The 22,702-nt window shown below is 43.3% G+C and overlaps 1 protein-coding gene across 1 annotated transcript in view; it reads left to right on the forward strand.

Annotated features, from left to right (window-relative positions):
* The window catches only part of DOCK2 (dedicator of cytokinesis 2), a 426,319-nt gene that overhangs the window by 88,517 nt on the left and 315,100 nt on the right, over positions 1-22,702 (forward strand). The window contains exon 23 of the mRNA XM_082378747.1: positions 14,418-14,526. Coding sequence (XP_082234873.1) covers positions 14,418-14,526 — 109 coding nt within the window. The remainder of the gene's footprint in view (positions 1-14,417; positions 14,527-22,702) is intronic.

Raw genomic sequence — 22,702 nt, forward strand, 5'->3', positions numbered from 1 at the left:
GTTTTAAGCAGTTGGTATTTGTTTATATGATTTTACCAATAAAAGCTTATCAACACTACTAAAACTAAACTTAAAAGTTTAAACTTAAACTTAAAAGTGGTTAAAGTGGTAAATTTCATGTTATCTTTTTTATCACAGTGAAAAAAAAGGTATCACTTCTCCTGTCATCTTTGACTGTCCGTATTTGTTTTTCTTCTCCTTGAAGTAAATTGTTTATTATTAACTGCAGGAAGTTTACTGGTAGAGTTGCTAAAGTCTCTCTGATTTTATTCTGAAACTTGGAAGGGGGTTTCCCTGGATATAGACTTCTAGCTCTTTTTTTCACTGTGATCGGCTGTTAAGGTTAGCTGTCAGTCTTACTGTTGTTCCTTTATAGGCATTCTGTTTTTTTCTCCCTGGCAGCTTTTAAGATCATCTCTTTGTCTTTGGTATTCTGCATTTCTCTATGTTGTACTTAAGAATGAGTTTGTTTATATAGCTAGAAGTTAGTTTTCCTGGATCTGGAGTGTGGTATTTTTAATACCAGTTCTATAAAATTTCTCATTCATCATTCTTTTTAATTTTTGCATTTTCCCCTTATATTCTGTTATCTCTCTGAAATGTCAGTTATTGTATGTTAGACCTCATATTCTCCATGTCTCATAAACTCTCATATTTTCTATCTTTTGGTTTTTGGGGTTCATTCTGGCTAATTTCTTTCAACCTATTTTCCAGCTCACCAGTTTCCCTCTTAACTACATCTAATATGCTGTTTGATTCATTGAATGAGATTTTTTATTTTAATCATTATATTATTTATTTTCAGAAATTCCATTGAGTTCTTATTCAGATATAATTTTTTTAACTTTTTTTTGTTTCTTGATTGTATTTTCAAACATCTTTTCTATATTTTGAAGCACATTAAGTATGAGATTTTATATTCTTTGCTGGATAACTCCAATAGGCGGATTCTTTGTGAGGCTGATTCTGCTGTTTCTGTTTTGGGTGACCTTGAGTCCTTGTGCATTTTGTTGTTATTATTATTTTTTAAAGCTTATTTCCCTTTCAACTTTATCAGTTCTTGTGTATTTTTAGTCTTGAATTAAAGTTTTTTATTTTCTTCCAGAGAAAATCAGAATTTCCTTCCATTGTTCACGTGGGGGTCACTAACAACCAGAGACCTCTTTAAGTTAAAATTTCTCTTTGTGGATCGATGTGAGGCACACGAATTTGGAAAAAACAAAAACAAACAAAACCACAAACAAACAAAATCCAGGTGAGGACTGGCTTGTGGTTAAGAAATCTCAGTGGAGATGTGTTTTCCTTCTTCACCCAGCACCAAGTTTTCTTTCATGCAGTAGATTTATTTCTCACCCTCCTTTATAGGAAGGTATAACAATTTGGGGTATCAGCTTACTGCAAGGGTCTCCGATATGCAGGCCCCAGGATTGATCTCATTCTTTCTCTTCCCCAAGCAGTTAACTTCAGTAGTTGTGGCATGCGGGCTTCAGGAGTTGTGGCTTGCAGGCCCCAGTAGTTGTGGCTTGCGGGCTCTAGAGCGCAGGCTCAGTAGTTGTGGCACATGGGCTTAGTTGCTCCGCGGCATGTGGGATCTTCCCGGACCAGGGCTCAAACCCGTGTCCCCTGCATTGGCAGGTGGATTCTTAACCACTGTGCCACCAGGGAAGCCCTGGGAGTCATTTTTATTGAGAGGTTTTCTAGGGCACTGTGTCCACCACAATGTCAGAAGTGGAAGTCTTTAAACTTCACTGCAGCCAGAATGATCTTTCCACACTTCAGGTCTGATTGAGGTGCTCACCTTCTTAAAATCCTCTAATTTCTTCTCACTGCTCTTAGGATGAAGGTAAAACTTCACGTGACCTGCGAGGGTCCGGTCCTGGCTGCCCGCCAGCCTCTTTTCACCCGGCTTACCCAGATTCTCTCCACTCCGGATTCAGGGGCCTTCATTCAGTCCCTCTGACCCACTCGGCTCCCTTCTGCTGCGGGGCCCGTGTGCTTGCTGACCTGTGGATGGAATGGCCTTTCTTCTCCTTTTCTCCTAGTTCTTTCTTATTCTCCTTTCCTGGGTCACCTCAAGCATCACTCCCTCAGGGAACCTATCCCTGTATTTTCTGGCTAGGTCAAATCTCTTTAAATTCTTATTGCCCATGTATTTTGTCTTTCAAGTATGTATCACAAATAAATATTTGTTGAGCACCTATTATACATCAATTACTGTGCTATCAAGGAATTTGGAAAGAGAAATAAAAATTGATGCCCGAATATATATCATAGCTGCCATTTTACATATTTAGGGGTTAATTTTTGTTTCTCCTTATAAATTCCTTGATAGCACAATGATTGGTGCATAGTAGGTGATCAACAAATATTTATTAGTTGAAGTAATTATCTAATGGAAACCTTAAACACAACTGCTCAAGCCAAGTAAAAGTGTCCTTTTCCTAGACTTTAGAGAGTCCATTATTTATTAGTTTTCCCTTCCCTCGTCCCTCATGGCTTGCTCTCTGTGTTTGGTTTTAAACCAGGTACTCACAGCTGGGTCATCAAGGTCTGGTGACTGAAATGCAGCCCTGGGTTTTAAAGCTCACCTCTTTGGATCAGGACCCCTCTTCTGTGATCAACATTTCCTCTTCTGATATGATTTAATGTGATAATCTGGTGCCTCCTCCATTGTAATACATGTTAGAAGGTGGCCTCTCCCAAACCCCAGAAACCAGTAGAGAGCCTGTTGAGGGCCCTGCCTGGGAGCTTTGGTCTGCTACACACACTGCATGTCCTGCTTCTCTGAACCTGGAACTGTGCCATTTTTCATTTTGGAGATATCCATGGGGCAGGAGGAATGTGTGCCTTGTAACTAATTCACAGGTCGTCCCAGGCCTGGAAATCTAATTTCCCTCTGAGCATACAGCTTCTAAAAGGCCTGTAACTCAGCATTTATTCTTCCTTACATTAAGCATCAACACATTGTATACCTGTCCCAGGCACACTGAGCCCTAAAACTTGGTCCTTCTTTTTAAGCCCTTGACTTGATAATGAAAGTTTCTATGTCGTTGAAGTATTTGTCTAGTGGTCAAGGTTTTGGTTTGCATTAGCGATCAAGTGTTTACCCGACAGATATTTATTGAGTAGCCACTGGACCACTTTGCTAAGCACTGGAAATACGACAATGGATCGGAGAGACTCAAGCCTAGTCGTGGGATTTTTAGTCTAGGTGGGAAGGGAGTCATTAAGCAGGTAGTCATATGGGCGCATATGAAATTAAGAGACATGTGTGTGTGAGGTGCCTTGAGAGCATGTAACAAGGAGATCATATCTCATCATGAAGTCAGGGAGGTGTCCTGGAGGAAGTGCCATCTGTGACCTGAGTGATGAGTAGGAGTTGGCAGGTAAAGAGGAGGAGGGTGTAACTGGTGAAAAGAAAGCTGGAGGGAGGTCCCTGAGACAGTAGAGAACTTGACTCAGTTGAGCTGTGGAAAGGCAGAAGTGACTGGAATTCAGTGATGGAGGGATTAGAGTAGCAGTAGATTGCCTGGAGGGACAGGAAGAGACAGATCTTGACGATCCTTGAAGGTCAGGCCATGGCATTTAGACAATATCCTGAGGGAAATTGGGAGCTATACTGACTTTTTTTTTTTTTTTTTAAGTGTAGTTGATTTACAATATTGTGTTGATTTCAGGTGTATAGCAGAGTGATTCGGTTATATATATATATATATATGTATATCTCTGTATTCTTTTTCAGTTCTTTTCCATTATAGTTTATTACAAGATATTGAATATAGTTCCCTGTGCTATACAGTAAAAAAAAAATAAAAATAAGGGATTATGAACAAGTGAATGGTATGATCACATTTGTGTTTTTAAAATGGTCCCTCTGGCCAATGTGTAGAAAATGGATTGAAAGGAAGTAAGAGTGAAGGAAGGGAGGTGGTTCAGAAACCTCTACAGGTGAGAGGTGATGGGGACTTGGATGAAGATGGTGCCGATGAGGATGAAGGATAGTAAATGGCTTTGGTGACTGTAGTTAACAATACTGTATCATGTACTGGAAAGTTGCTAACAGAGTATGTCTTAGATGTTCTCAACACACACACACACACACACACACACACACACACACAATTGTAATTTTGTGAGGTGATGGATGTGTTAACCAACCTTATTGTGGCAATGCTTCTGCAACATATACTTGTATCACATTATCACGTTGTACACCTTAAACTTACACAGTATCATATGTTAATTATATCTCAATAAAGCTGGAAAAAAATGGTTTGGGGAGGTGGAATTAATGGGGCTTGATGACTGAATGACCCTCAGGCTCTTCAAGATCCACCCCTACTTACCCCAGGCTCTGGCTTGGGCAGCTGTGAGGCCACGTCATGCTGGGGAACTCTGCAGTGTGAGCAGGCTTGGTCTTGGATGATTGTCATACCCCATCCTGACTCTTTGAGAGTAGAAGCCAATCAGGAATCCTGGAGGTTTCCCTCAATGATAATGTGGTCTACTTAGAGATGAGGGACCGAGCGCCCAGAGTGATGTGACCTGCTAAAGGTGACAACACAACAATGGTGCTGACATCTGTTCTAGAATTCAGTCTGGGGACACAGACCACTGGTCTTTCTGCCACACTGCCCTCTCCTGGCAACTTCTCTGGCCCTCAGCCATCCTACCACTCGACTGATGTTTCCAGTAATGCAAACCTTACCGTGTTTGGACTCGACACTTCCTCAGGTGTTCCCAGATTTCAAAACAAAGAGTTTTACTGCACATGCATTTTTCAAACCAGCACCATTATTAAAGAAAATGTTAAAAATTCTATTTAATTCTACACACCAAATGTCAAGGCTCTCAGTGGAACAAGATCATGTAGCCCGGGGTTACTTATACTTCTCGGGAAACCACAGGCTGAAAGGGCAAAGTTTAGACGGTTTTGGCATGACCACTGTTTAGAGTGATACTGACTGGACATTTCTTAGGCAAGTGTTTCTTGAGTTGCACTCCATGCCAAGAACCAGGAAGTAGGTGAGAAGTCAACATCTTGATTCTATGATTGTAGAGGGAAAACTGCCTCCAGTTGTATGGCCTCGAGCTAGACCTCCTGGCTCCAGCTCTAGTTCCCGTGATGAGAATGAGAGAGTTCAGGAAAGACCCTGGAGAAAAGGATTGTTGTAGAAGGGAACTGGAGGCCAAGAAACATTCACTCCCCACCCCCACCCTCCAAAAAAGAGTAGAAAGATCTTTTTAAAATTAAAGGCAATATTTACTTGTTATAAAATCAGAATATAATATAAAAGTGTATAAGGGGACTGTTGACACAATCCCTTTTCTAAGAGGTAGTGAAATGATCAATTTAATGTACAGATTTTACAAAGTGTGTAGGTGCGTGTATGTGTGTGCATATGTGTGTAATCATTCTGCAACTTAATTTTTTTCTGTTATGATGCAGAGAATATTATGCTTAGTAAAATAAGAGAAAGACAAATACTATATGTTATCACTTACATGTAGAATCTACAAAATATATGAATGAATGTATTTGCAAAACAGGAGCAGACTTACAGATATAGAAAACGAACTTGTGGTTACCAAAGGGGAGAGGGAAGCGGGGGAGGGACAAATTAGGGGTATGAGATTAACAGGTACAACTACTATATATAAAATAGATAAGAAGCAAGGATATACTGTATAGCACAGAGAACTATACCCATTGTCTTGTAATAACCTTTAATGGAGTATAATTTGCAAAAATACTGAATCATTATGCCGTACACCTGAAACTAACCCGATATTGTAAATCAACTACACTTCAATAAAATTTAAAAAAAGATATCAAGGACACCTCCCAGGTCATTAAAAAACTAAAGGAAGAAATGGTAAGAGAAGCAGTCAAGACCTAATTTCTTTTTAGTACCTAAACTTTTTAGACCAACTTGGCCTGAAGAGAAAGAGCTGAGGGACTTCGCTGAGTATTAGCTTCTCTTTCAAGTAGATGATGTAATCTATATTTTTCTCTATATGTCTTGAAACCGTGGAAGTGTGTGTGTGTGTGTGTGTGTATGTGTGTGTGTTTCTATCCTTAGGAACATTGTTTTGGGAACACTCAATTTCTAATTATATTGAGGGAAAAGACCCTGAATACCATTTTTCATGCTAATGGAGAAATTTACCTAAGTGCAGCCTTAGGCAATTTAGTTCTTCCTGCCAAATTACATAAAGGTTGCCGCTCCTCTCAGTAGAATGAAGGATGGCACAGGGCGCACACCACACTCTATTCATAACTTAGCTTTTGCCTGCATTTTATGACCTACTTACTATTAATTTATTATACAGGGTTGCCATATTTTAAAAGTAAAGTGAATGTTCTAGATGGATTGTTTTTCTTTCATTTCTTCCATATTGTTAACTTCTATTTTTTTTTATTTAAGCTGTTTACACTTCTACCTGAGGCAGTTTTTCTCCAGTGATTGCATTAATTTTTGTGCGTTCATTCTAGACATTTTTCAAAACAGGATACCCACACGTTGAGTTTGCCTTTTTTTCCCTCTCATCTACAGATCTTTCTTCCCTGGGGTGATTTACAGGAAGAAGACTGTTTAGTGAAACTTCTTTGCAGTTTGCCCTAAGGGGCAATCCCACCTCAAACGTCAGATTCTGGAGAAGTAACAGCTCAAGTAGAAATAATTTTGTCAATGACAAAAGGATTGGCACCAGGAACTGGTCTGAGCCCTGCCTGTGGACTGCTGGTAGTATTCAATTCAATCAAGTCTTCATGAAATACTCTCTGGCCACCAGAGCTGCCTGCCAATTCACACTGGCAACTTTGTAGTTATCCTAGCCCTTCCTTATATAGTTCCTTTCTTTTTTTTTTTTTTTTTCTAAAAGAAATTCACGTTCTTTTATTTATTTATTTATGACTGTGTTGAGTCTTCGTTTCTGTGCGAGGGCTTTCTCCAGCCGCGGCAAGTGGGGACCACTCTTCATCGCGGTGCGCGGGCCTCCCACCATCGCGGCCTCTCTTGTTGCGGAGCACAGGCTCCAGACGCGCAGGCTCAGTAATCGTGGCTCACGGGCCCAGTTGCTCCACGGCATGTGGGATCCTCCCAGACCAGGGCTCGAACCCGTGTCCCCTGCATTGGCAGGCAGACTCCCAACCACTGCACCACCAGGGAAGCCCCTATAGTTCCTTTCTAATAGGGTACAACTTTACTCTTTCTCTTCTGAGAATAACTCCTTACATTTCAACTTTGTTACCCTTCAAATGAAATTTTCTCTGGCCACTGTTGAGCTGGGCAGCTCACTCCAGGCTCATTGCACCAAAATTCCATGTCTTAATCTGCAATTTCTGATTCATTTCAGGTCCATAGACCTTGGTGGTGGGAGAGGGGGTGGCGATGGTGACGATGACCACGTGGGGAAGAGCGGAACCAGAGAGGGGACCCTCTCTTTCATGACCCCTTTCCAGCCCTATTGCTGTGATTTAAATGTGCCTGCTGAGTGCACTGAAGGGTTTCTTTCTATAAGTAGGATCGATAAATGCAAGGATGATTTTCAGACAGACTCAGCTCCTGGTTTGGCTACAGTTATTCTTTATCCCAAATGGTGGGGATGTGGAGAGAGAGAGACAAAGAGACAGAGACAAGAGATAGAAAGAGACACAGAGACACACAGACAGAGACAGAGAGGTGATAGAGAGGTAGGTAGGTTCTGGTCTTAGACTGCTGTGAATTTTCCAGAGTAATTGCTCTTCTGAAACCACGAATGGCTTAATGGTTCTCTTTGTAAAGTCACTAATTTACACCTCCTGTAATAGAGCAAATTATTGGCTCAGGGGTGGGAATACCAGCCAAGTAACCGTGGATTTAGAGCCTGAACAGAAAAAGGTGAGAGCTAGCCATCTCACTTCCCTACACAGTTGCAGAATATCATCCCAGGGGCAAATGATGCTTTCCTACCCACCTGACTTGTTCCGGCCCTGGTGATCTGCTCTTACTTTGCTCTGCTCCACGAGGCAGTATATTGTTTAGTGGTTGAGGGAGTGAAATTTGCAGCTGGACACTCCTCGGCTCGAAATCCTGACTCTGCCATTTACTAGCTGGGTGAACTTGTGCGGTTAGCATAGTGCCTGGTGCCTAGTGAATGCTTAGTAAGTAGCAGCTGTTAACAGTATTAGTCGTCTTAGTGGTAAAAGTTATGATAAAAAAATAAAGGTGGTAGAGCTGAAGATGACTATTAATACCATCCTCACGATGTTGTTTAGGTACCGTTAGAATTAGCTGAACTGCTATGAGTTCTTTGGATTCCTAAGACATTTCTGTATAGCCACATTGAAGGTGCTGAAGTTCATTCATTTAATAATTTATCATTTGTTGATGCGTTTGCTTAAAACTCACTTTTGCTGTTCCATGCCTATTGCTAGACGTGGGGATATTACGACAAAATAGGCTTGATCTCTGCCTGCATGGAGCTTATACTCCAGTGGAGAAGACAGGCAAGTAAGTGGTGATGATAAAGAATGAAGTATTCTAACAGGGAAGCCTCAGGCATTGTGACAGTCTGCATTAAATGCTGTGTGCAGTGCATATCATTCATCTAAGGAAATTCACTGGGTAAGTGGTCTCCCTTCTACAGTATTTCTCATGTCCTGGCATCACTGGGCGCACAAAAGTATCTTGACTTGTATGGCAAGGTAACAAAGTGGTGTGGTGAGATCTCATTACTTAAGTAATTTTGCTCAGTTCCCTGTAAGATCGTGGAGACATTTAAAATAGAGTTTTCATTTTTAAAAGCTTCCAGTGAATCTGGTCTTGCTCCCAGGCACCTGTGAAATGAGTCAGGTGTGTGTCTTGCCAAGAGCAAATTTAGGCAAAAGATGTGACCAGGTAAGGGATACAGAGGCAAGCCAGGCCCAGGTCTAATCCTGGGGGCCTTTCCAGGACTTCTGGGAGGAAGGAGGGAGGTGGGGGACAGGCTGTGGCGGTGGCATGGGAGGGGGGCGAGGTGCTGAGGGCTGAGAGGGGCCTTCAGGTAGGTGGCTCACCGAGGTCAGTGTCAGCGGAGCCCCTGCTCCCTCCTCTCAGCTTCCATTCCCCTTGTTCATGCCTCTTTAATTTGTTTTCTTTTCTCATATGTAAGATGTAGATAATAAGAGCCCCTATCAAATGAGCTAATCCGTGTGAAGAACTGAGCACAGTGCCTGAACCTTAGGAATCACTCAACAATAACATTAAACTTTTATTGTTCAGCTTTTCTCGCTACACGGCAATATATGATTTACCTATCGGTTTGCCTCATGACTTCTTGGGGATAGGGACTGAGTCTTACTCCTATTTACCTCCACTGCAGTGCCTGGCATACAATGGGTGCTCAATAAATGGCAGTTGCTTTTATGAAGTGGCTGATTTCTTCCTCCTAAGACTTTAGAAAGCAAAACGGAGCGGATCCAGAAGAAAACAGTGGTACTATATAACAATAGCTAATATTTATTGAGTGTTAATTTTGCACCAGGCACTGTGCTGACTGCTTTACATGCATTATTTTAAAGTAGGACAACAGTGTGGGGCTAGTACCATTTTACTAGTGAGAAAACTGAGCCTTCTAGAGATGAAGAAATTTAGGCAAGATCACCCAACTGACAGGTGTCACAGCAGGGTTTGGAAGCTACACAGTCTTACTTAAATGTCTGTGTTGCCTCCAAGAGGTGGGTAGGAAATCAGGAGGATGCCTGGGAACGTGGCTCAGGGGAGCTGGAAGTGGCCGAGGTATGAGGTATAGAAATGTAAAGGGGCCGGTACTCAGGAAACCCTCCACCCTGGATTCTAAGGTGAATCTTCCTCCTGGCTTTCTGCAGCCTGAGGTTGCCTTGGTTCGATTCTGCTTCCCTGGGCTGCTGGCCTGAGGTTGGCATCTCCGTTTTCGGCTGAGGCTTTATGTACCTGCACGGAGAAGGTGGTGCAAGGCATTGTACACTCCATGTGGGGCCCCACTTGCATTTAGTGAGTGCTCAGCTGTGCACAGTGTCTCCTTAATGAATCACGTGCCAGCCGAGCATCGCTATATTTATCCTAGCCCTGGGAGCTAAGTGCCTGCCGTGGTTGGACTTGCATGCCCCAGAACAGCGCCTCGCAGGTTGTTCCAGTTGTTCTTGTGGTCAGGGCCTTTGGGCCCTTCAATAATTCGTCCCCTGGCAGAATCAGCTGTTTTCTAGGTGCTCTGGAGCCAGAAAAAATGTTTCCCTCCTGAAGCTATATACAGAGAACAAGTGTGAAAGAAGGACCTTGAAACTACATCTGTTGTGCCCTTGACTTCAAGGCCACGTTTAAAGCCTTGCAGATAGACAAGACATTATTTTTCTTTTCTCCTTATGCTTCTCAGGGGAGGTCCCATGGTGCTGAATGCCCTCCCCACCCGCCAACCGCCATCAGTTTATTTCTTCCACATAATCTAAAGACTTTATGTATTTTTTTTTCCTTAGTCACTCCTTCTAAGAAATATTCCTTTTATTTACGTACACTCAGATCAGAGAGTTTGCCAGTATGATCACTTCTGTGCTTAGGAATCAACAACAAGAATTACTGATATTTACTTAACACTTATTAAGTGCCAGCTATAGTACTAAGCACTTGAGATGCATTATCTCATTTTTTTCACCTTAAAATAACCCTTCGAATGAGCATTATATCTCTGTTTTATCAACAAGGAAGGTAAGATTCGGAGATGTAATTTGTCTGAGGCCAAACAGCCAGTCTATGGAGGAGTCTAGCTAGACAGCAAAGCTCTTTACACTAAATAGTTTTTTGCTTCCTTTCTTCTTCCCAACTGTAGTCATTTTCTTCAACTGTTCTTCCCATTCCCACCAAATAAAAGCCCAGGCTTAAAAATTCACACACACACACACACACACAATTGATAAGACTGCAACGATTTTGCTTAATGATGTAGTCAACTGTAAAATGCAAGCCATTTCCCCGACAGAATTGTTTTTACCCTCTATAAAACTTCAGCAGGTATGGAATGTATTTCCTTCCCTTGACTAGAGTGTGGTGTTAAGGTACTTAACTTGTGACGTGAATACCAGGGAGCAGCTTGTATTCCCAGGGAAGCAGGTACCCCAGTCTCGGCCTCATAAGATCTGTGTCACCTGTGCTGCGCTGTTAGGTTCTCAGAGCGTAGAAGGAGGAGAATGCTGAGTTCTGGGTCTAGCTACGCCACTGGTGCAGTCTGTGACCCAGAGCAAATCACACGTCTTGCTGGTAGAAATTAAGTTCAGTTTCCTAAGTTTAAATTTGAGTGGAAAGCCTCGACTTGATTTTACAGCCGAAAAGTCTCTTTTCCTTCCCACCTCAGTCAAATAACCTTTAAAAGATGGTAATGAAGCCGAGTCAGCTCCGCACTCAGGCCCTCAGTCTCTTCGTCTGTACAACAGGAAGCATGGACCCAGTGCTCACTGGCGTTCCCAGCAGCTCTTGGTTTAGAACCCCAGGGAGCTGCAGGAAGAAGCCCGTCTCACCCTGCAGAGTTCTGACTGGACAGGAGTTTCAACGAATCCAACCAGGGCTAGTCTATGCAAAAAAAAAAAAAAAAAAAAGGGAGTTTATTGGAGGGATATTTGTGCAGCTTATAAAATCCAAGAAGAGTTAAATAACCAGACACAGGGATGTCAAGAACCAGGGTAGCCTCAAAGATCTCTTCAGCAGGAGTTCATGAACTTTCCTCCTGGAGCACTGCCTTAAGATGACTCCCAACAAAGCCCATTTCTGTGTTTCTCTGTTAAGAATGATGAATTCCAGGGAGGGAGCTGCCATGGGACCATTCAGTTATGGGAGGTGGGCTGGGGGTTGGGGGGTGGGTAGGGTCACCAGCAGGAGAAAGCTGCTGGAGACCATTTTTGTTGGCAGTACCAGTGGTTCCCAAGAAGAGGACCTGGTGGGACCCCCTCCGCCCACCCCCCAAGCCACACACACATATGGCCACAGGTATACAAATAAGTATGCCTTACAGAGAAAGTCCATACATGGTAAATAATGATGAGTTCACCATGGGCAGCCATGTCTGGCTGTTAAATGTGGGAGGGAGACACCATAGACCAGTAACAGGAATTACGATGTCGCTTATTAAATGTTTTCAAGCGGCTGTGGCTAGAGGAAAGAGCAAGGGATTTCAAGGCAAAAGCCTTGGGGGTTGGACCGTCCATTAGCTTAGCTTTGGGCACAAAGAAAAGCTCACAGCACCGTCTCACAGGGAAAGCATCACTACTTTGAATTCAGACCCTCCCTTCCTCCCTGCCAGACCTGGTCTCATCTTTTCCACTTTGATGGGATTTGGGGAAGTCTCAACCTACTGAGAGTTTTTTTATGTCTTTATCTGTGTAATACTCCAACAATTAACAACAGCAAGACAATGGCTAGCATTTACCAGGGCCCAGCGTGTGCCAAGCACGTCCCATGTGAGCTGGGCTCCTCATAATCCCTGGACACAGGGCTGTTACAGCCTGCATTTGCAGGTGAGAAACTGAGGCTTATAGGAATTAAGAGAGGTAGTAAAGCGTTGAGCACAGTGGTCTACGAAATGATTGAGAGGGCGGGCTCAGGAGCCGATGGCCAGGTTTGAATTCTGGCTCCAACACTTAGTGGTGCAGAGTCCTTGGGCATGTTGCTTAAGTCACCAATCTGTAAAATGGGGTTAAGGATGGGGCCCCCTACCGTGGTGTGGTGATGAGGGTATGTGATTTAATAATACAGACCGTGCCTGGGGCAGAGTGATACTCTGTGATGTTTGCTGTTATTTATAAGGTCTTCAGTTAGTACTGGGCAGAGTGGAGATTGGAACCCAGGCTGACTCCAAAACACATCGTCTATGGCAGAACATCTCTGTGTTCAGGACTGAGTGGTGTAGGAGAGGGGAGAAGGGAAGAGGAGAAGGAGGAATGGGATGGATGGGGACAGAGAAGGAGAGAAGGCTTAGGACTCCTGGCTCCTCTCACAGCCTTGTCTCTATGACCTTGAAGTAGATACCCAGAAAGTCAGCAGCAATTTCCGGATCCCTGTAATGGATTGAAACATCTGGCATTGACTTCCCCTTAAGCTTTTTACTTCAGGAGGCTTCAGGAAGGGGCTACTTAGGAAAAAAGAAGAGAAGGAGACACAGAGAGTGACTGAGACAGAAGAAAGAGAGATGAAGTCAAAGAGAGAGAGAGAAAAGCAGAGGTACACCTAGAGACTGACAGAGAGACAAAGTGAATGATACTCAGAAGAAGAAAAACAGAGAGACACACACTTAAAGACAGAGGAAAGAGGTAGAAGAGAAGCAGAAAGAAAAGAGGGGCGAGAGCATGGGTGGGGGATTGAGTGGAGACAGCGCTGAGGTGGCCGTGATGGACCGCTCGACCGGTGATTGATGGAGCAAATACACCCCGTAAGTGTGTCGGCGTTTTATCTGCGGAAAGCACCTTCACTGCAGCTGGCAGTTCAGTGGTGTCTGTCTGTGTAGGGCTGTGACAGGACACCCTCTTTATCTGAATGGGAGACAGAAGCACCCTTCTCTGTGTTTCACCCAGGATGCCACAGATGAGGCTGCAGAGTTTTCACCCGTCGGCAATAAAAGCTTGTTTGGAGAGGCCTTGGGCTGAACGACACTCCAAGGCTGGGCCACGAGGGCACTGAGACTCAAGGGCCTGGAGACTGATTTTATACAAGGGGATGGTTTCTATAAAAAGTCACATGTATATATTAGACAGGCCTTGAAAATCTCTGCAAGGATATCCATCCTTAATGGTTGCTAATTTTATGGTAGAATTAATGAGGAGTCTCACTTCATAAGTAATGCATTTTTTTTTTTTTTTTTTTTTTTTACAATATCAATGTAAGGCCTTTATAATCAGAGGCAAAAAAGTTTAAAATTAGGTATCAAGTACACTCCTGAAATAAGAGGGCAGGGAAAATGACGGCCCCTGATGTGGAACAGACACAACTGTATTCATCCGACAAGCGGGCAGTGGCTAAGGGGAAGTGTATTTGAAAATATTTCTCCTTGATGCTTCCAAGATACTTTGAAAATCTGATGACCACAGTCTCCCTCTGATTCTTGCAGAAGGATGAAATTATTAAGGTCCCCTCAGCTTGGATGAGTTTCATTCCTTTGAGGTCCTTCAGGGTTTAAAAAAGGCAGGAGGGGGCGGTTTATTATGCCGAGTCAGTTTATTATGCTGAGTCAGTTGGATGGTACCTGTTCTGTGTGTGGACCTGGGTTTCCCCTGAGTGGCTTACGCAAGCAGCGACTGCCGAATCAACCCCCATCCCCTTAAGTCCCTATCTCCACCCCTGTCTCTTTTCAATTTCAAATGAAGTTTGTGGCTGGCACACACTTTCAAAGGTATTGCCTGTTGGCTTGAGAAATGACTCAGATGTGTCTTCTTTCAGGCTTTACGAAGGCAAGGAACAGATGGAGTTTGAAGAATCCATGAGACGGCTCTTTGAATCCATCAACAACTTGATGAAAAGTCAATATAAAACAACCATCCTTTTGCAGGTTGGTTTACACTACCAAAGAAAAAAAATCTGTCTTTTCCCTTGGTCATCTGATAGATAACAGCATGGTGAGATAATGTCTACTTCTGCTTGAATACGCAGCCGTGTGTTAATTGAAGGCCTGGGCTGGCCCTGTGGTGTAAGGATCGTGAACACCAAGGGCTCCTCGGAGCAGGAGATGGCATATTTATTGTTCGTTTCCCATGAAGGTAGTGGTGCCTCTTCTTAAATAACTCTGAAGCTTTTGCTCCCTGGAAGGAAGTAGGTCAAACCTGATCCACTTCCAGTGGTGAGACTAGTTAAGTTGGCAGTCTCTTAAATCGTCCACTTTTTATTCTCCACACCGTAAACTGAGCTCCCCTTTTGGGGTGAGAATCTCCTTAATAAACAAGAGATACTTTGGAGAAAATGGGTCCTCTAATTTAGTGGTCCATGACCTACAAACTCTGTAAATTTTTGAGAAACCTTGAGGTCTAACCCCATGTTTGAGAATGAGTTTAGCAGCCAAGAGGCTGAGTGAAGAGGCTGTTTCAGGGAGACTTTCTTTCACAGCATTTATTCACAGGTGTTCCGGAAGGGCCGCCTCATGGGTTAGGGAGAAGAAAACCCAAACACATTGATTTAAACCAGTGAGTTAATGCAGAGTACTTCCTCTTCTTTTGATCAGAGTTTTCTTTTTAATTGCTAATTTAAATACTCACTAGCTAGCTATGCCTGGGGTTGCCCAGCCTCTGGTTAGAATGAATGAGGTACTAGTTCAGCCAGAATGCAGGTGAGGAGGCAAAGGCAGAAGTCTGTCTGGGGAGTGTTTGCTGCTAACATGATGGATTCCAAACTTTGCATATTAAAATCACTTGAGGATCTTGAATAAATTCTGATGACTGACTACCACCAGCAAACATTCTAATTTAGTTAGTATGGAGTGTGACCAGGGAAAAGGGAGTCTAAAAATCTCCCAACTTGATTTTAGTATGAAGCAAAGTTTGGGAATCACTCTGCTAATGGCTTCCTTAGAGGGGAGCTTTGTCTTGTTCATCTTTGTATCCTCAGCACCTAGAACAGTCCTAACACCTAGTTGTTGCTTGATAAATATCTGTTGAATGAATAACCCTCGGAATAGGTGTTAAGATCTCCGTTTTATAGATAAGGAAATTGAAGGGCTCCTGTGCACTAAGGGGTGTAGCTGGGATCCAGATCTCTTTCTGCCTGGCTCTAAAACCATGCTCTGAGCTGCTATATTACACTGTTCTTTATTGTACACATTTAGCACCTACTGGGGATATGGTTGTTTTCTCTGAAATGAGTTGGGACTGCAGTCTTACAGTTTTCACCTTCTCTTCCCTCTTGCTAGTCTTTTTTTTTTTTAAGTCTTCCCTCTCCCTCAAACCCTCATCATTTCAAAGCAAAGGGAATAACGGGAGCAGGGGGCAGCATGAAGACATATGACAAGAGCCAGAGCCTATCACCCTGGAGGCAGAGTGATTTCCACACCTCTTCACACTGATATCACACTGGAAGCAGCTGATTTCCAGGGAGAGGCCACACAGTGTTAGGATATCCGGTGAGAGCTGAGGATGCCCGGCTGCAGTGAGAGAGGCTGTGGCATTGCATCAGGTCTGAAACAGGCTCCAAGGAAGCTGAAGTGTGAGGGAGCAGAAACGGTGGACAAACAGAGGAAGCCGGTTGGTGGGGAGGAAAACGGAGTAGATGCCCCAGAGAAGCAGAGGTACCAGGAGAGAGACCGCATGACCTTGAGAAAGACAAGGGAGTAAGCCATCCTAGAGCCACCCTTTCCAATTTCAGCACCTCTTTCCCTGTGATGAACTACAGGTATTTGGGGGGAAGGAATAAAGGGCAGAGGGAACAAGAAGGTAGGGAAAGAAAGGAGGAAAAAAAGAAGGAAGCAAGGAAGCAGAAAGATGAGCCAGGAGAATTTCTGGTCCTGAGGAGACCTGGGTCAACAGAATGTTCTTCTTGATCAGCAGTATGATTTTACCCTGGATTTAACTTCTCAGTGTCTCTGTTTCCTCATCTATAAAACTTCACTGTTTGGATCAGATAAACATTGTCTGCAAAAGAGCCAATTATAAAATGCTATGAAAATGCTGAGAGCTAATAGGATTATTATGGCTTTGGCATGAGTCAGTAAGAACCCAGGTTCTTATTGTCTGGGTAACTGTGTTAGAAATGTCTTGTTTTCCAGGTTATGCTGGTTTCTCCTTATGGATTTCTACCCTGAAGTCATGGAAAGGGACTTTGTCTCTTTTTAAATTTACTTTAAGGGTCAAATTTAGCTTCTAGGAGTTACATAAAATCAGTGATGCTTTCCGTCTATTCCTGTGGTTGTTGAAAAGTTGTCAAAGAAGAATGTAAAGTCATATTCAAATACAGAGAGCACTACCATTTGAAAAAAACTGAATGCTGTTTTAGGGTGCCAGGAATGGGCCGATGAGGGGAAAGGAGTCAAGGCCATTTGATGTTAGCAAACCCCACACAAGAGATCTTCTGCAGACTTTGACATTTGCTGCAGGAGAAAGAGCTTTGGATTTCGAGCCAGAGACATCTGGGTGGGAAATGGGGCATGCACCCTTGGGCACGTAACACTGGGCAAATCATTTCAGTTTCCGGGGCCTCGTTTATCCTTTTATAAAATGGGAAGTCTAATTTAGAGGATTATTGAGAGGATTAAATAAAGTAATGCATGTAAAGCTTGGTGTGTAAAAAGCCTGTTACATAGTTCCATTTAAATAATTTTTAGTCATTTATATCTCTCCCTCCTTTACCTCATCGTAAAGCAGAAGCCTTGAGGGCATTTTCCTAGAGTGGAATCTGGAAGGGAATATTTGTGTTTCTAACCCTGTCACGTGAAGCCGAACAGTGTTGGGACATCCATTTATTCTGTTAGATCAAGAAACAGATATAAATTTCAAGGAGGATAAACTCACAAGAACTGACTCTATGAAAAATAAAAAAGGAAGGGAAAATTTCACCAGTGAAATAGTACAACATGACTGTAGTCTTGATTCTGAGCCTGCATGGGGTACAGGAGGAAAGAGTGCTGTGATCTATTAGTAATGTCTGCCATAAGTTTTGGGTGAGAGCACGGAGTAAGAATGCCAATGATTGACATTCCTAGTCCGAACTTTCTACTTCCAGCTGGGTAGTGGCTTAGGTGGAAACCCTAATTCATGCCTGCCTCAGTCCAGAGTAAAGCCTATCTGGTTCAGTCTCAGCTTTGCCCATTGTGAGTTTTTGGGCCCAAGCAAGTTATTTCTCAATGTCTGAGGCTCATCTGGCTTTTGTGAATTGCTTTCTGTGGTTTTCCTTATTGTTCAGAGCTGGCCTGGCAGTAGCTCACACAAAACTATGGAGCATTTAAAGCTAGCCATCCAAAGAGGGTAGAGGGAGCATTAAAAACACGTTCCACTGATTGAGTACTTACCGTGTGTCAGGCATGAAGCTGAGCTTTCACACGCAGTGTTTTTAATCCTGCCAAAGGTCTGCAAGGATTCGCTGTCTTCAGTGTCCACAGAAGGCTCATAACGTTAAATAATTCATCCTAAATTATACCTATTCATAGTGGTGAAGCTAGGATTTCAATCCACCCAGCTCTTCTAACTCCAAAGTTAGTATTCTTCTCTAAGCCACAAAGAATGGGTATGGCCAGGGGTTTCCATGTGTTTTCAAGAATGGGCCGTATGCTCAGAAGTCCCCATGTGTGCCAGCCCTGTGAATATTGTTGATAAAACTGATGGCAGAATGAGACAGTCAACACCAGACAGTTGTGAATTGGATGTAGCTCAAATGTGAGTAATAGCCATTTGGTGACGTTGTGCAGACCCATTAGACCCATTCTCCTTTAGGTCATGATTCTTTATAATTCTCCAATTTGATGGTATGAGTGGAAATAAATAAGCAACTCATAATTGTATGATATGCTCCCTTGGCCACTATGATTGCCACACATGATTGCTAATATAGCCACTAGAGTGTCCAGGAGTGCAGGGGGCTCTGTCTTTTACGTCTCCAGTATCTGAAACAGTGGCTGTCACATAGTGGGTACTTGAATATCTTTTGGCTGAGTGAATGAAAGAATGAATACTAGTTTGCACTATTTTATGTTTTAGCATTTATTATGTGTCACATGCTGAGCTAAAAGCTTTACATATACTGTTAGCTTAACAACCACCTTATTAGGCAAATACTCTTCTTATCTCTACTTTACAGATGAGGAAGTGGAGGCTTAGAGAGATTGAGTAACTTAACCACAGCTGAGAAGTGGCAGGTCTGGGACTTGAATCCAGGCTGTGTAAGCCCAGAGTTTGAGTTCCTAATCACCACCAAGCAAAGTATGGTTTCATTAAAGAGCCGAGTCTTCAGGCAAAATGCTCGGTGGCTAAGCAATAAGCAACATAAACAACAGTACAGATGGGCAGATGTCTGGTCTGCAGTTATGAAGTCAAACTAATTAAGGAGGCCTCTTTCTTTCCTCTCTTTTCATTGTTAATTGTTGTAAAACATCCAGATGTCTGAAGTAAGGGAAGAAGGTGGTTCATTGAGAAGTGGCCTACAGGCTTCCCCCAGAGGTAGGAGAGGTGAGACTCATATTTAACAGCAAGAGCTGGAGTTTGATCTCAAGTTGTTAAATGATTCTTTACTGTCCCCTTCTTAACCACCTACCCCATACTTAAGGTCAGTACTTGGGAATGTTGGATTTATGGAGGGTAGGATGAAATTTTGTTCCAGTGAGGTGCTGCAGTCCCATTGATAGCTCATATTTTTCATTTAATCGTCACATCAACCCTATAAAGTAGGTGACTTTATTCCCTTCATTCTCCTGATGAGGAAACTGGAGCATAGAGAGTTAACTTCCCCAAGGACACTGACATAAAAGGGACCCACCTAGAGTTGAACTTGGCCTCTTCAGCCAGCCATTTTAAACACTGAATTCTCCTGCCTCATGCCAAGACTCAGGGGCCAGCACACTGTTGGGTTACAGAAAGCACAGAGACATACATATCCCAGAACCTGTTGATCCCTCTTCGCTTCCCTTTCACTGAAAGACCAGTGACATGGGTGAATGTCTGGGGAGAGTGGATGTATTTTCCTCAGGGACAGCTTAGCTCTATAAGGAAGGTGCTGCTTCTGGTCAGCTGTGGTGAATCCCTGTAACAGTGTTTGTCTAGTTTCCATGGACCTTGAATGTCCATTACTTGGCTAAAATAAAAGGGTTGAAAATTGATGGGATGGGAATATTGTCAGAGCTCTTGAATGAGGAAGATGTCTAGTGTTCTCGTATAACCTTGCATCATTGTAGGATGTGTTCTTTTGGGCCAGAAGTCTGTGTCTGCTGGCACCAATACTGTGCAGTCTTGGTTAGAATGAAAGAGGGTGGGGGGAGATAAGGAACCCTGGAAACACGTAGAAGACAAATCCCCTTTGAGTTTGAGGGAGTGCAATTGTGTGGTTTTGATTTTTGTTGCTATTTTTAAACATTTGTTGTGTGCTAGCAGCCCAGGATTATCAGCTCTGGTGAAGTCCATCTGGATAGCAATCATTTCAAGTGTTTTCCTGCGACTTCTCTTAGGGCCAGTAAAATCACTATTCCTTGATTTGGATCTGGCTCTCTTCTTGTGGCCTGTACCTGGCTTCTGGCAGAGGGACTTGGAATTGATGATTCATCTAGGAAATTCACTCGGTGCCACATTATAAACTAATTACTGAGCTGGAAAATGTTTTCCTGGTGGCCATTCTTGCAACCTTCATATATGTGGTGAAGAGGATTCTTAACTTAAGGCATATCAGAAAAACTGTACCTTCTTTCAAAAGCCATTCTCCTAAAGGGGAGATGTTTCTTTATCTACCTCCTCCCCCACTTCAGCCTTGTCTCCTGTATTAAAACCTCCACACTTACCAAGATGGAAACTTTTCCTAAACCAGGGTAGGCAGTAGCAGAGCATACTGGTCTGAAGCCAGTTGGACAGAATCAGGTACATATCTTTGCTATGTATGTGGCTTATTAGCTATGTGGCTTCTGGCAAGTTATTTTTACCTCCCTGTGCTATCATTTTCCTCACTGGTAAAGTGGGATGACAGTGTCTATTCATAGAGCAGTTGTAAAAATAAAATGAGATCATGCATCTATAAAGTTTCCAATAATGGTTTGCTATTTTGATTAGTGTATTTTAATCCTAATATATACACATGTATATGTGTATATATATGCACATACACACCTACGTAAAAACATGTTTGTTTTTCTTAAATATTATATATGATATAGGGGTATACACTATGGGATGAAAGTAATAACACAGCAATATAAGTTTATGTGCAATAGTAGTATTAATGAGAGTAAAGATAATAACAACAGTAGAGCAGGGCAGTTCACAGGAGGCCGACAGGTCTAGAAAGCCAAGCTGTTTCTAGTCCCAGACCTTAGGAACTTGCAGTGAATGGAGGTCTCCAGCGGGTCTTATGGCTGAGCTCTTCTGCCCCCTGGGGGTGCTTGGTGGTAGCGCCTGCTTGAACCCACCTGCTATCCCTCCACTCAGGTGTGTCAGGGCTGTGTGAAGGTGAGGACTGTGGACAGGCCCCCTGAGGCCAGTGCTGGCTGTGACAACAGACTTGGCAAACTTCCTGTCCCCTTTGGAAAAGAAAACCACAGGCCTGCCATTTCTCTGTGAGGCCCCCTGGACCAAATGGAAGTTTAATACGCCTGTCGAGGTGATAACACCCTTTGAGTCTCAGCATGACAACCCCTCAGTTTGTTTTACTTTATTGCCAGCCCAGGGCTGGCAGGCTGGGAAGATTGGCTCCTTCTGAAGCAGCCCTTGTCCCAGCTTTGCCCAGCTCCTCCTTGCTAATAGCTGGAGCATCTAAGTGTGAGTGTCCATGTAGACACCTGGTGATTAGTGCTCTACAGCATCGCTCTGAAGCCCTGGAATGACACGCAGCCCTTGAAAGCCAGCAACTTGCTGCAGACACTGGAGTCCCGGCTTTCCCCAGCTCGCCGAGGATTTCATTTCTGTTTTTGTTCCCTCACTTTGGTCTTAATTATGATGAGTCCATGTTACACTTTGTCCAGGTGCTGGGTAATGAGGGCTGGTGTCAGAGAGATGAGAGAAGGAGAGATCCAGCACACGCACTTTTGGGGGCCTGCTGCATGCCGGGCATTACAATAGCTGCAAGATATACCTTACTTTGCATCATTCCTCTCTGCCCCACATGAAGATGCTGAGGCCCAGGGGGTGAAGAAATGGGCCTCGGAGCATGCAGGTGCTGGGTGGAGCGCTGGGATTCCCCCCACACCCCCGCCCCAGGTCCCCGTGGGCCCAGAGCTCTATGTTTCTCAGCCTAAGAGTGAAGGAAGGAGCAGTTTGCTAGAATGCTTAGATGGGCTTTTATCAGGGCATGTGCCTCAGCATATGATGTCTCTTTAGAATGTAGGGGTTATAAGCTGGCAGCCCACGGGAGAAGTGCAGCCTGCAGGTGTGTTTGATTTGGCTAGCACAGTGTTAAAACAAGTGAACAAGAATGACTCATTCTTTAGACAGAGTGTGGGTTCCACATACCTCCTCACTTCCCACTGGCCTGCGCTCTTCTCATTTCACTTTTTCTGCTGCTTGGCCAGCCCTGCAGGCATCTGCTTTTGCCATATCTTGATGTTTCCTGATACAGATGGCCTGACCAACTAGGCTGGAATGTACTGTATACTATAATTGCCTGGAAGAATGTCATAATGCATCTTAGCATATTAAAATTCTGAAAAGTTCTGCCAAAAAACCCCCTCCAAAAACACCTTACTGGTTTATCTTTGCTTAAATCAAACTTTCCCCTAATTGTTTGATTGCAAATCCTTACCCCCCCTTCCCGCCATGGAATACCTAACATCATCCTTTGGGAAGAGGGTGTCCCAATAGACCCTAGTTTTAGAAACATTCACTTTGGAATCTTGTTATCTCTTGCCATCTTGATTTGAAAAAATAAAGAATAAATCTCTGGACACAAAATCCAATAATGTAAAGAAAAGGTCTGACACATCTGACAACATACAAATTAAATTCCTACTGTGCAATGAAAGATACGAAAAACGAAGCTAAAAGACAAGCAACAGTCAAACTACAGGACGAGCAAGAGAAAATTCTTGCAAAATGTGTTACTGCAAAGGGGTTAAT

This window comes from Balaenoptera borealis (assembly GCF_965194805.1).
Source record: "Balaenoptera borealis genome assembly, chromosome: 2".
In the NCBI taxonomy this organism is placed as follows: Eukaryota; Metazoa; Chordata; class Mammalia; order Artiodactyla; family Balaenopteridae; genus Balaenoptera; species Balaenoptera borealis.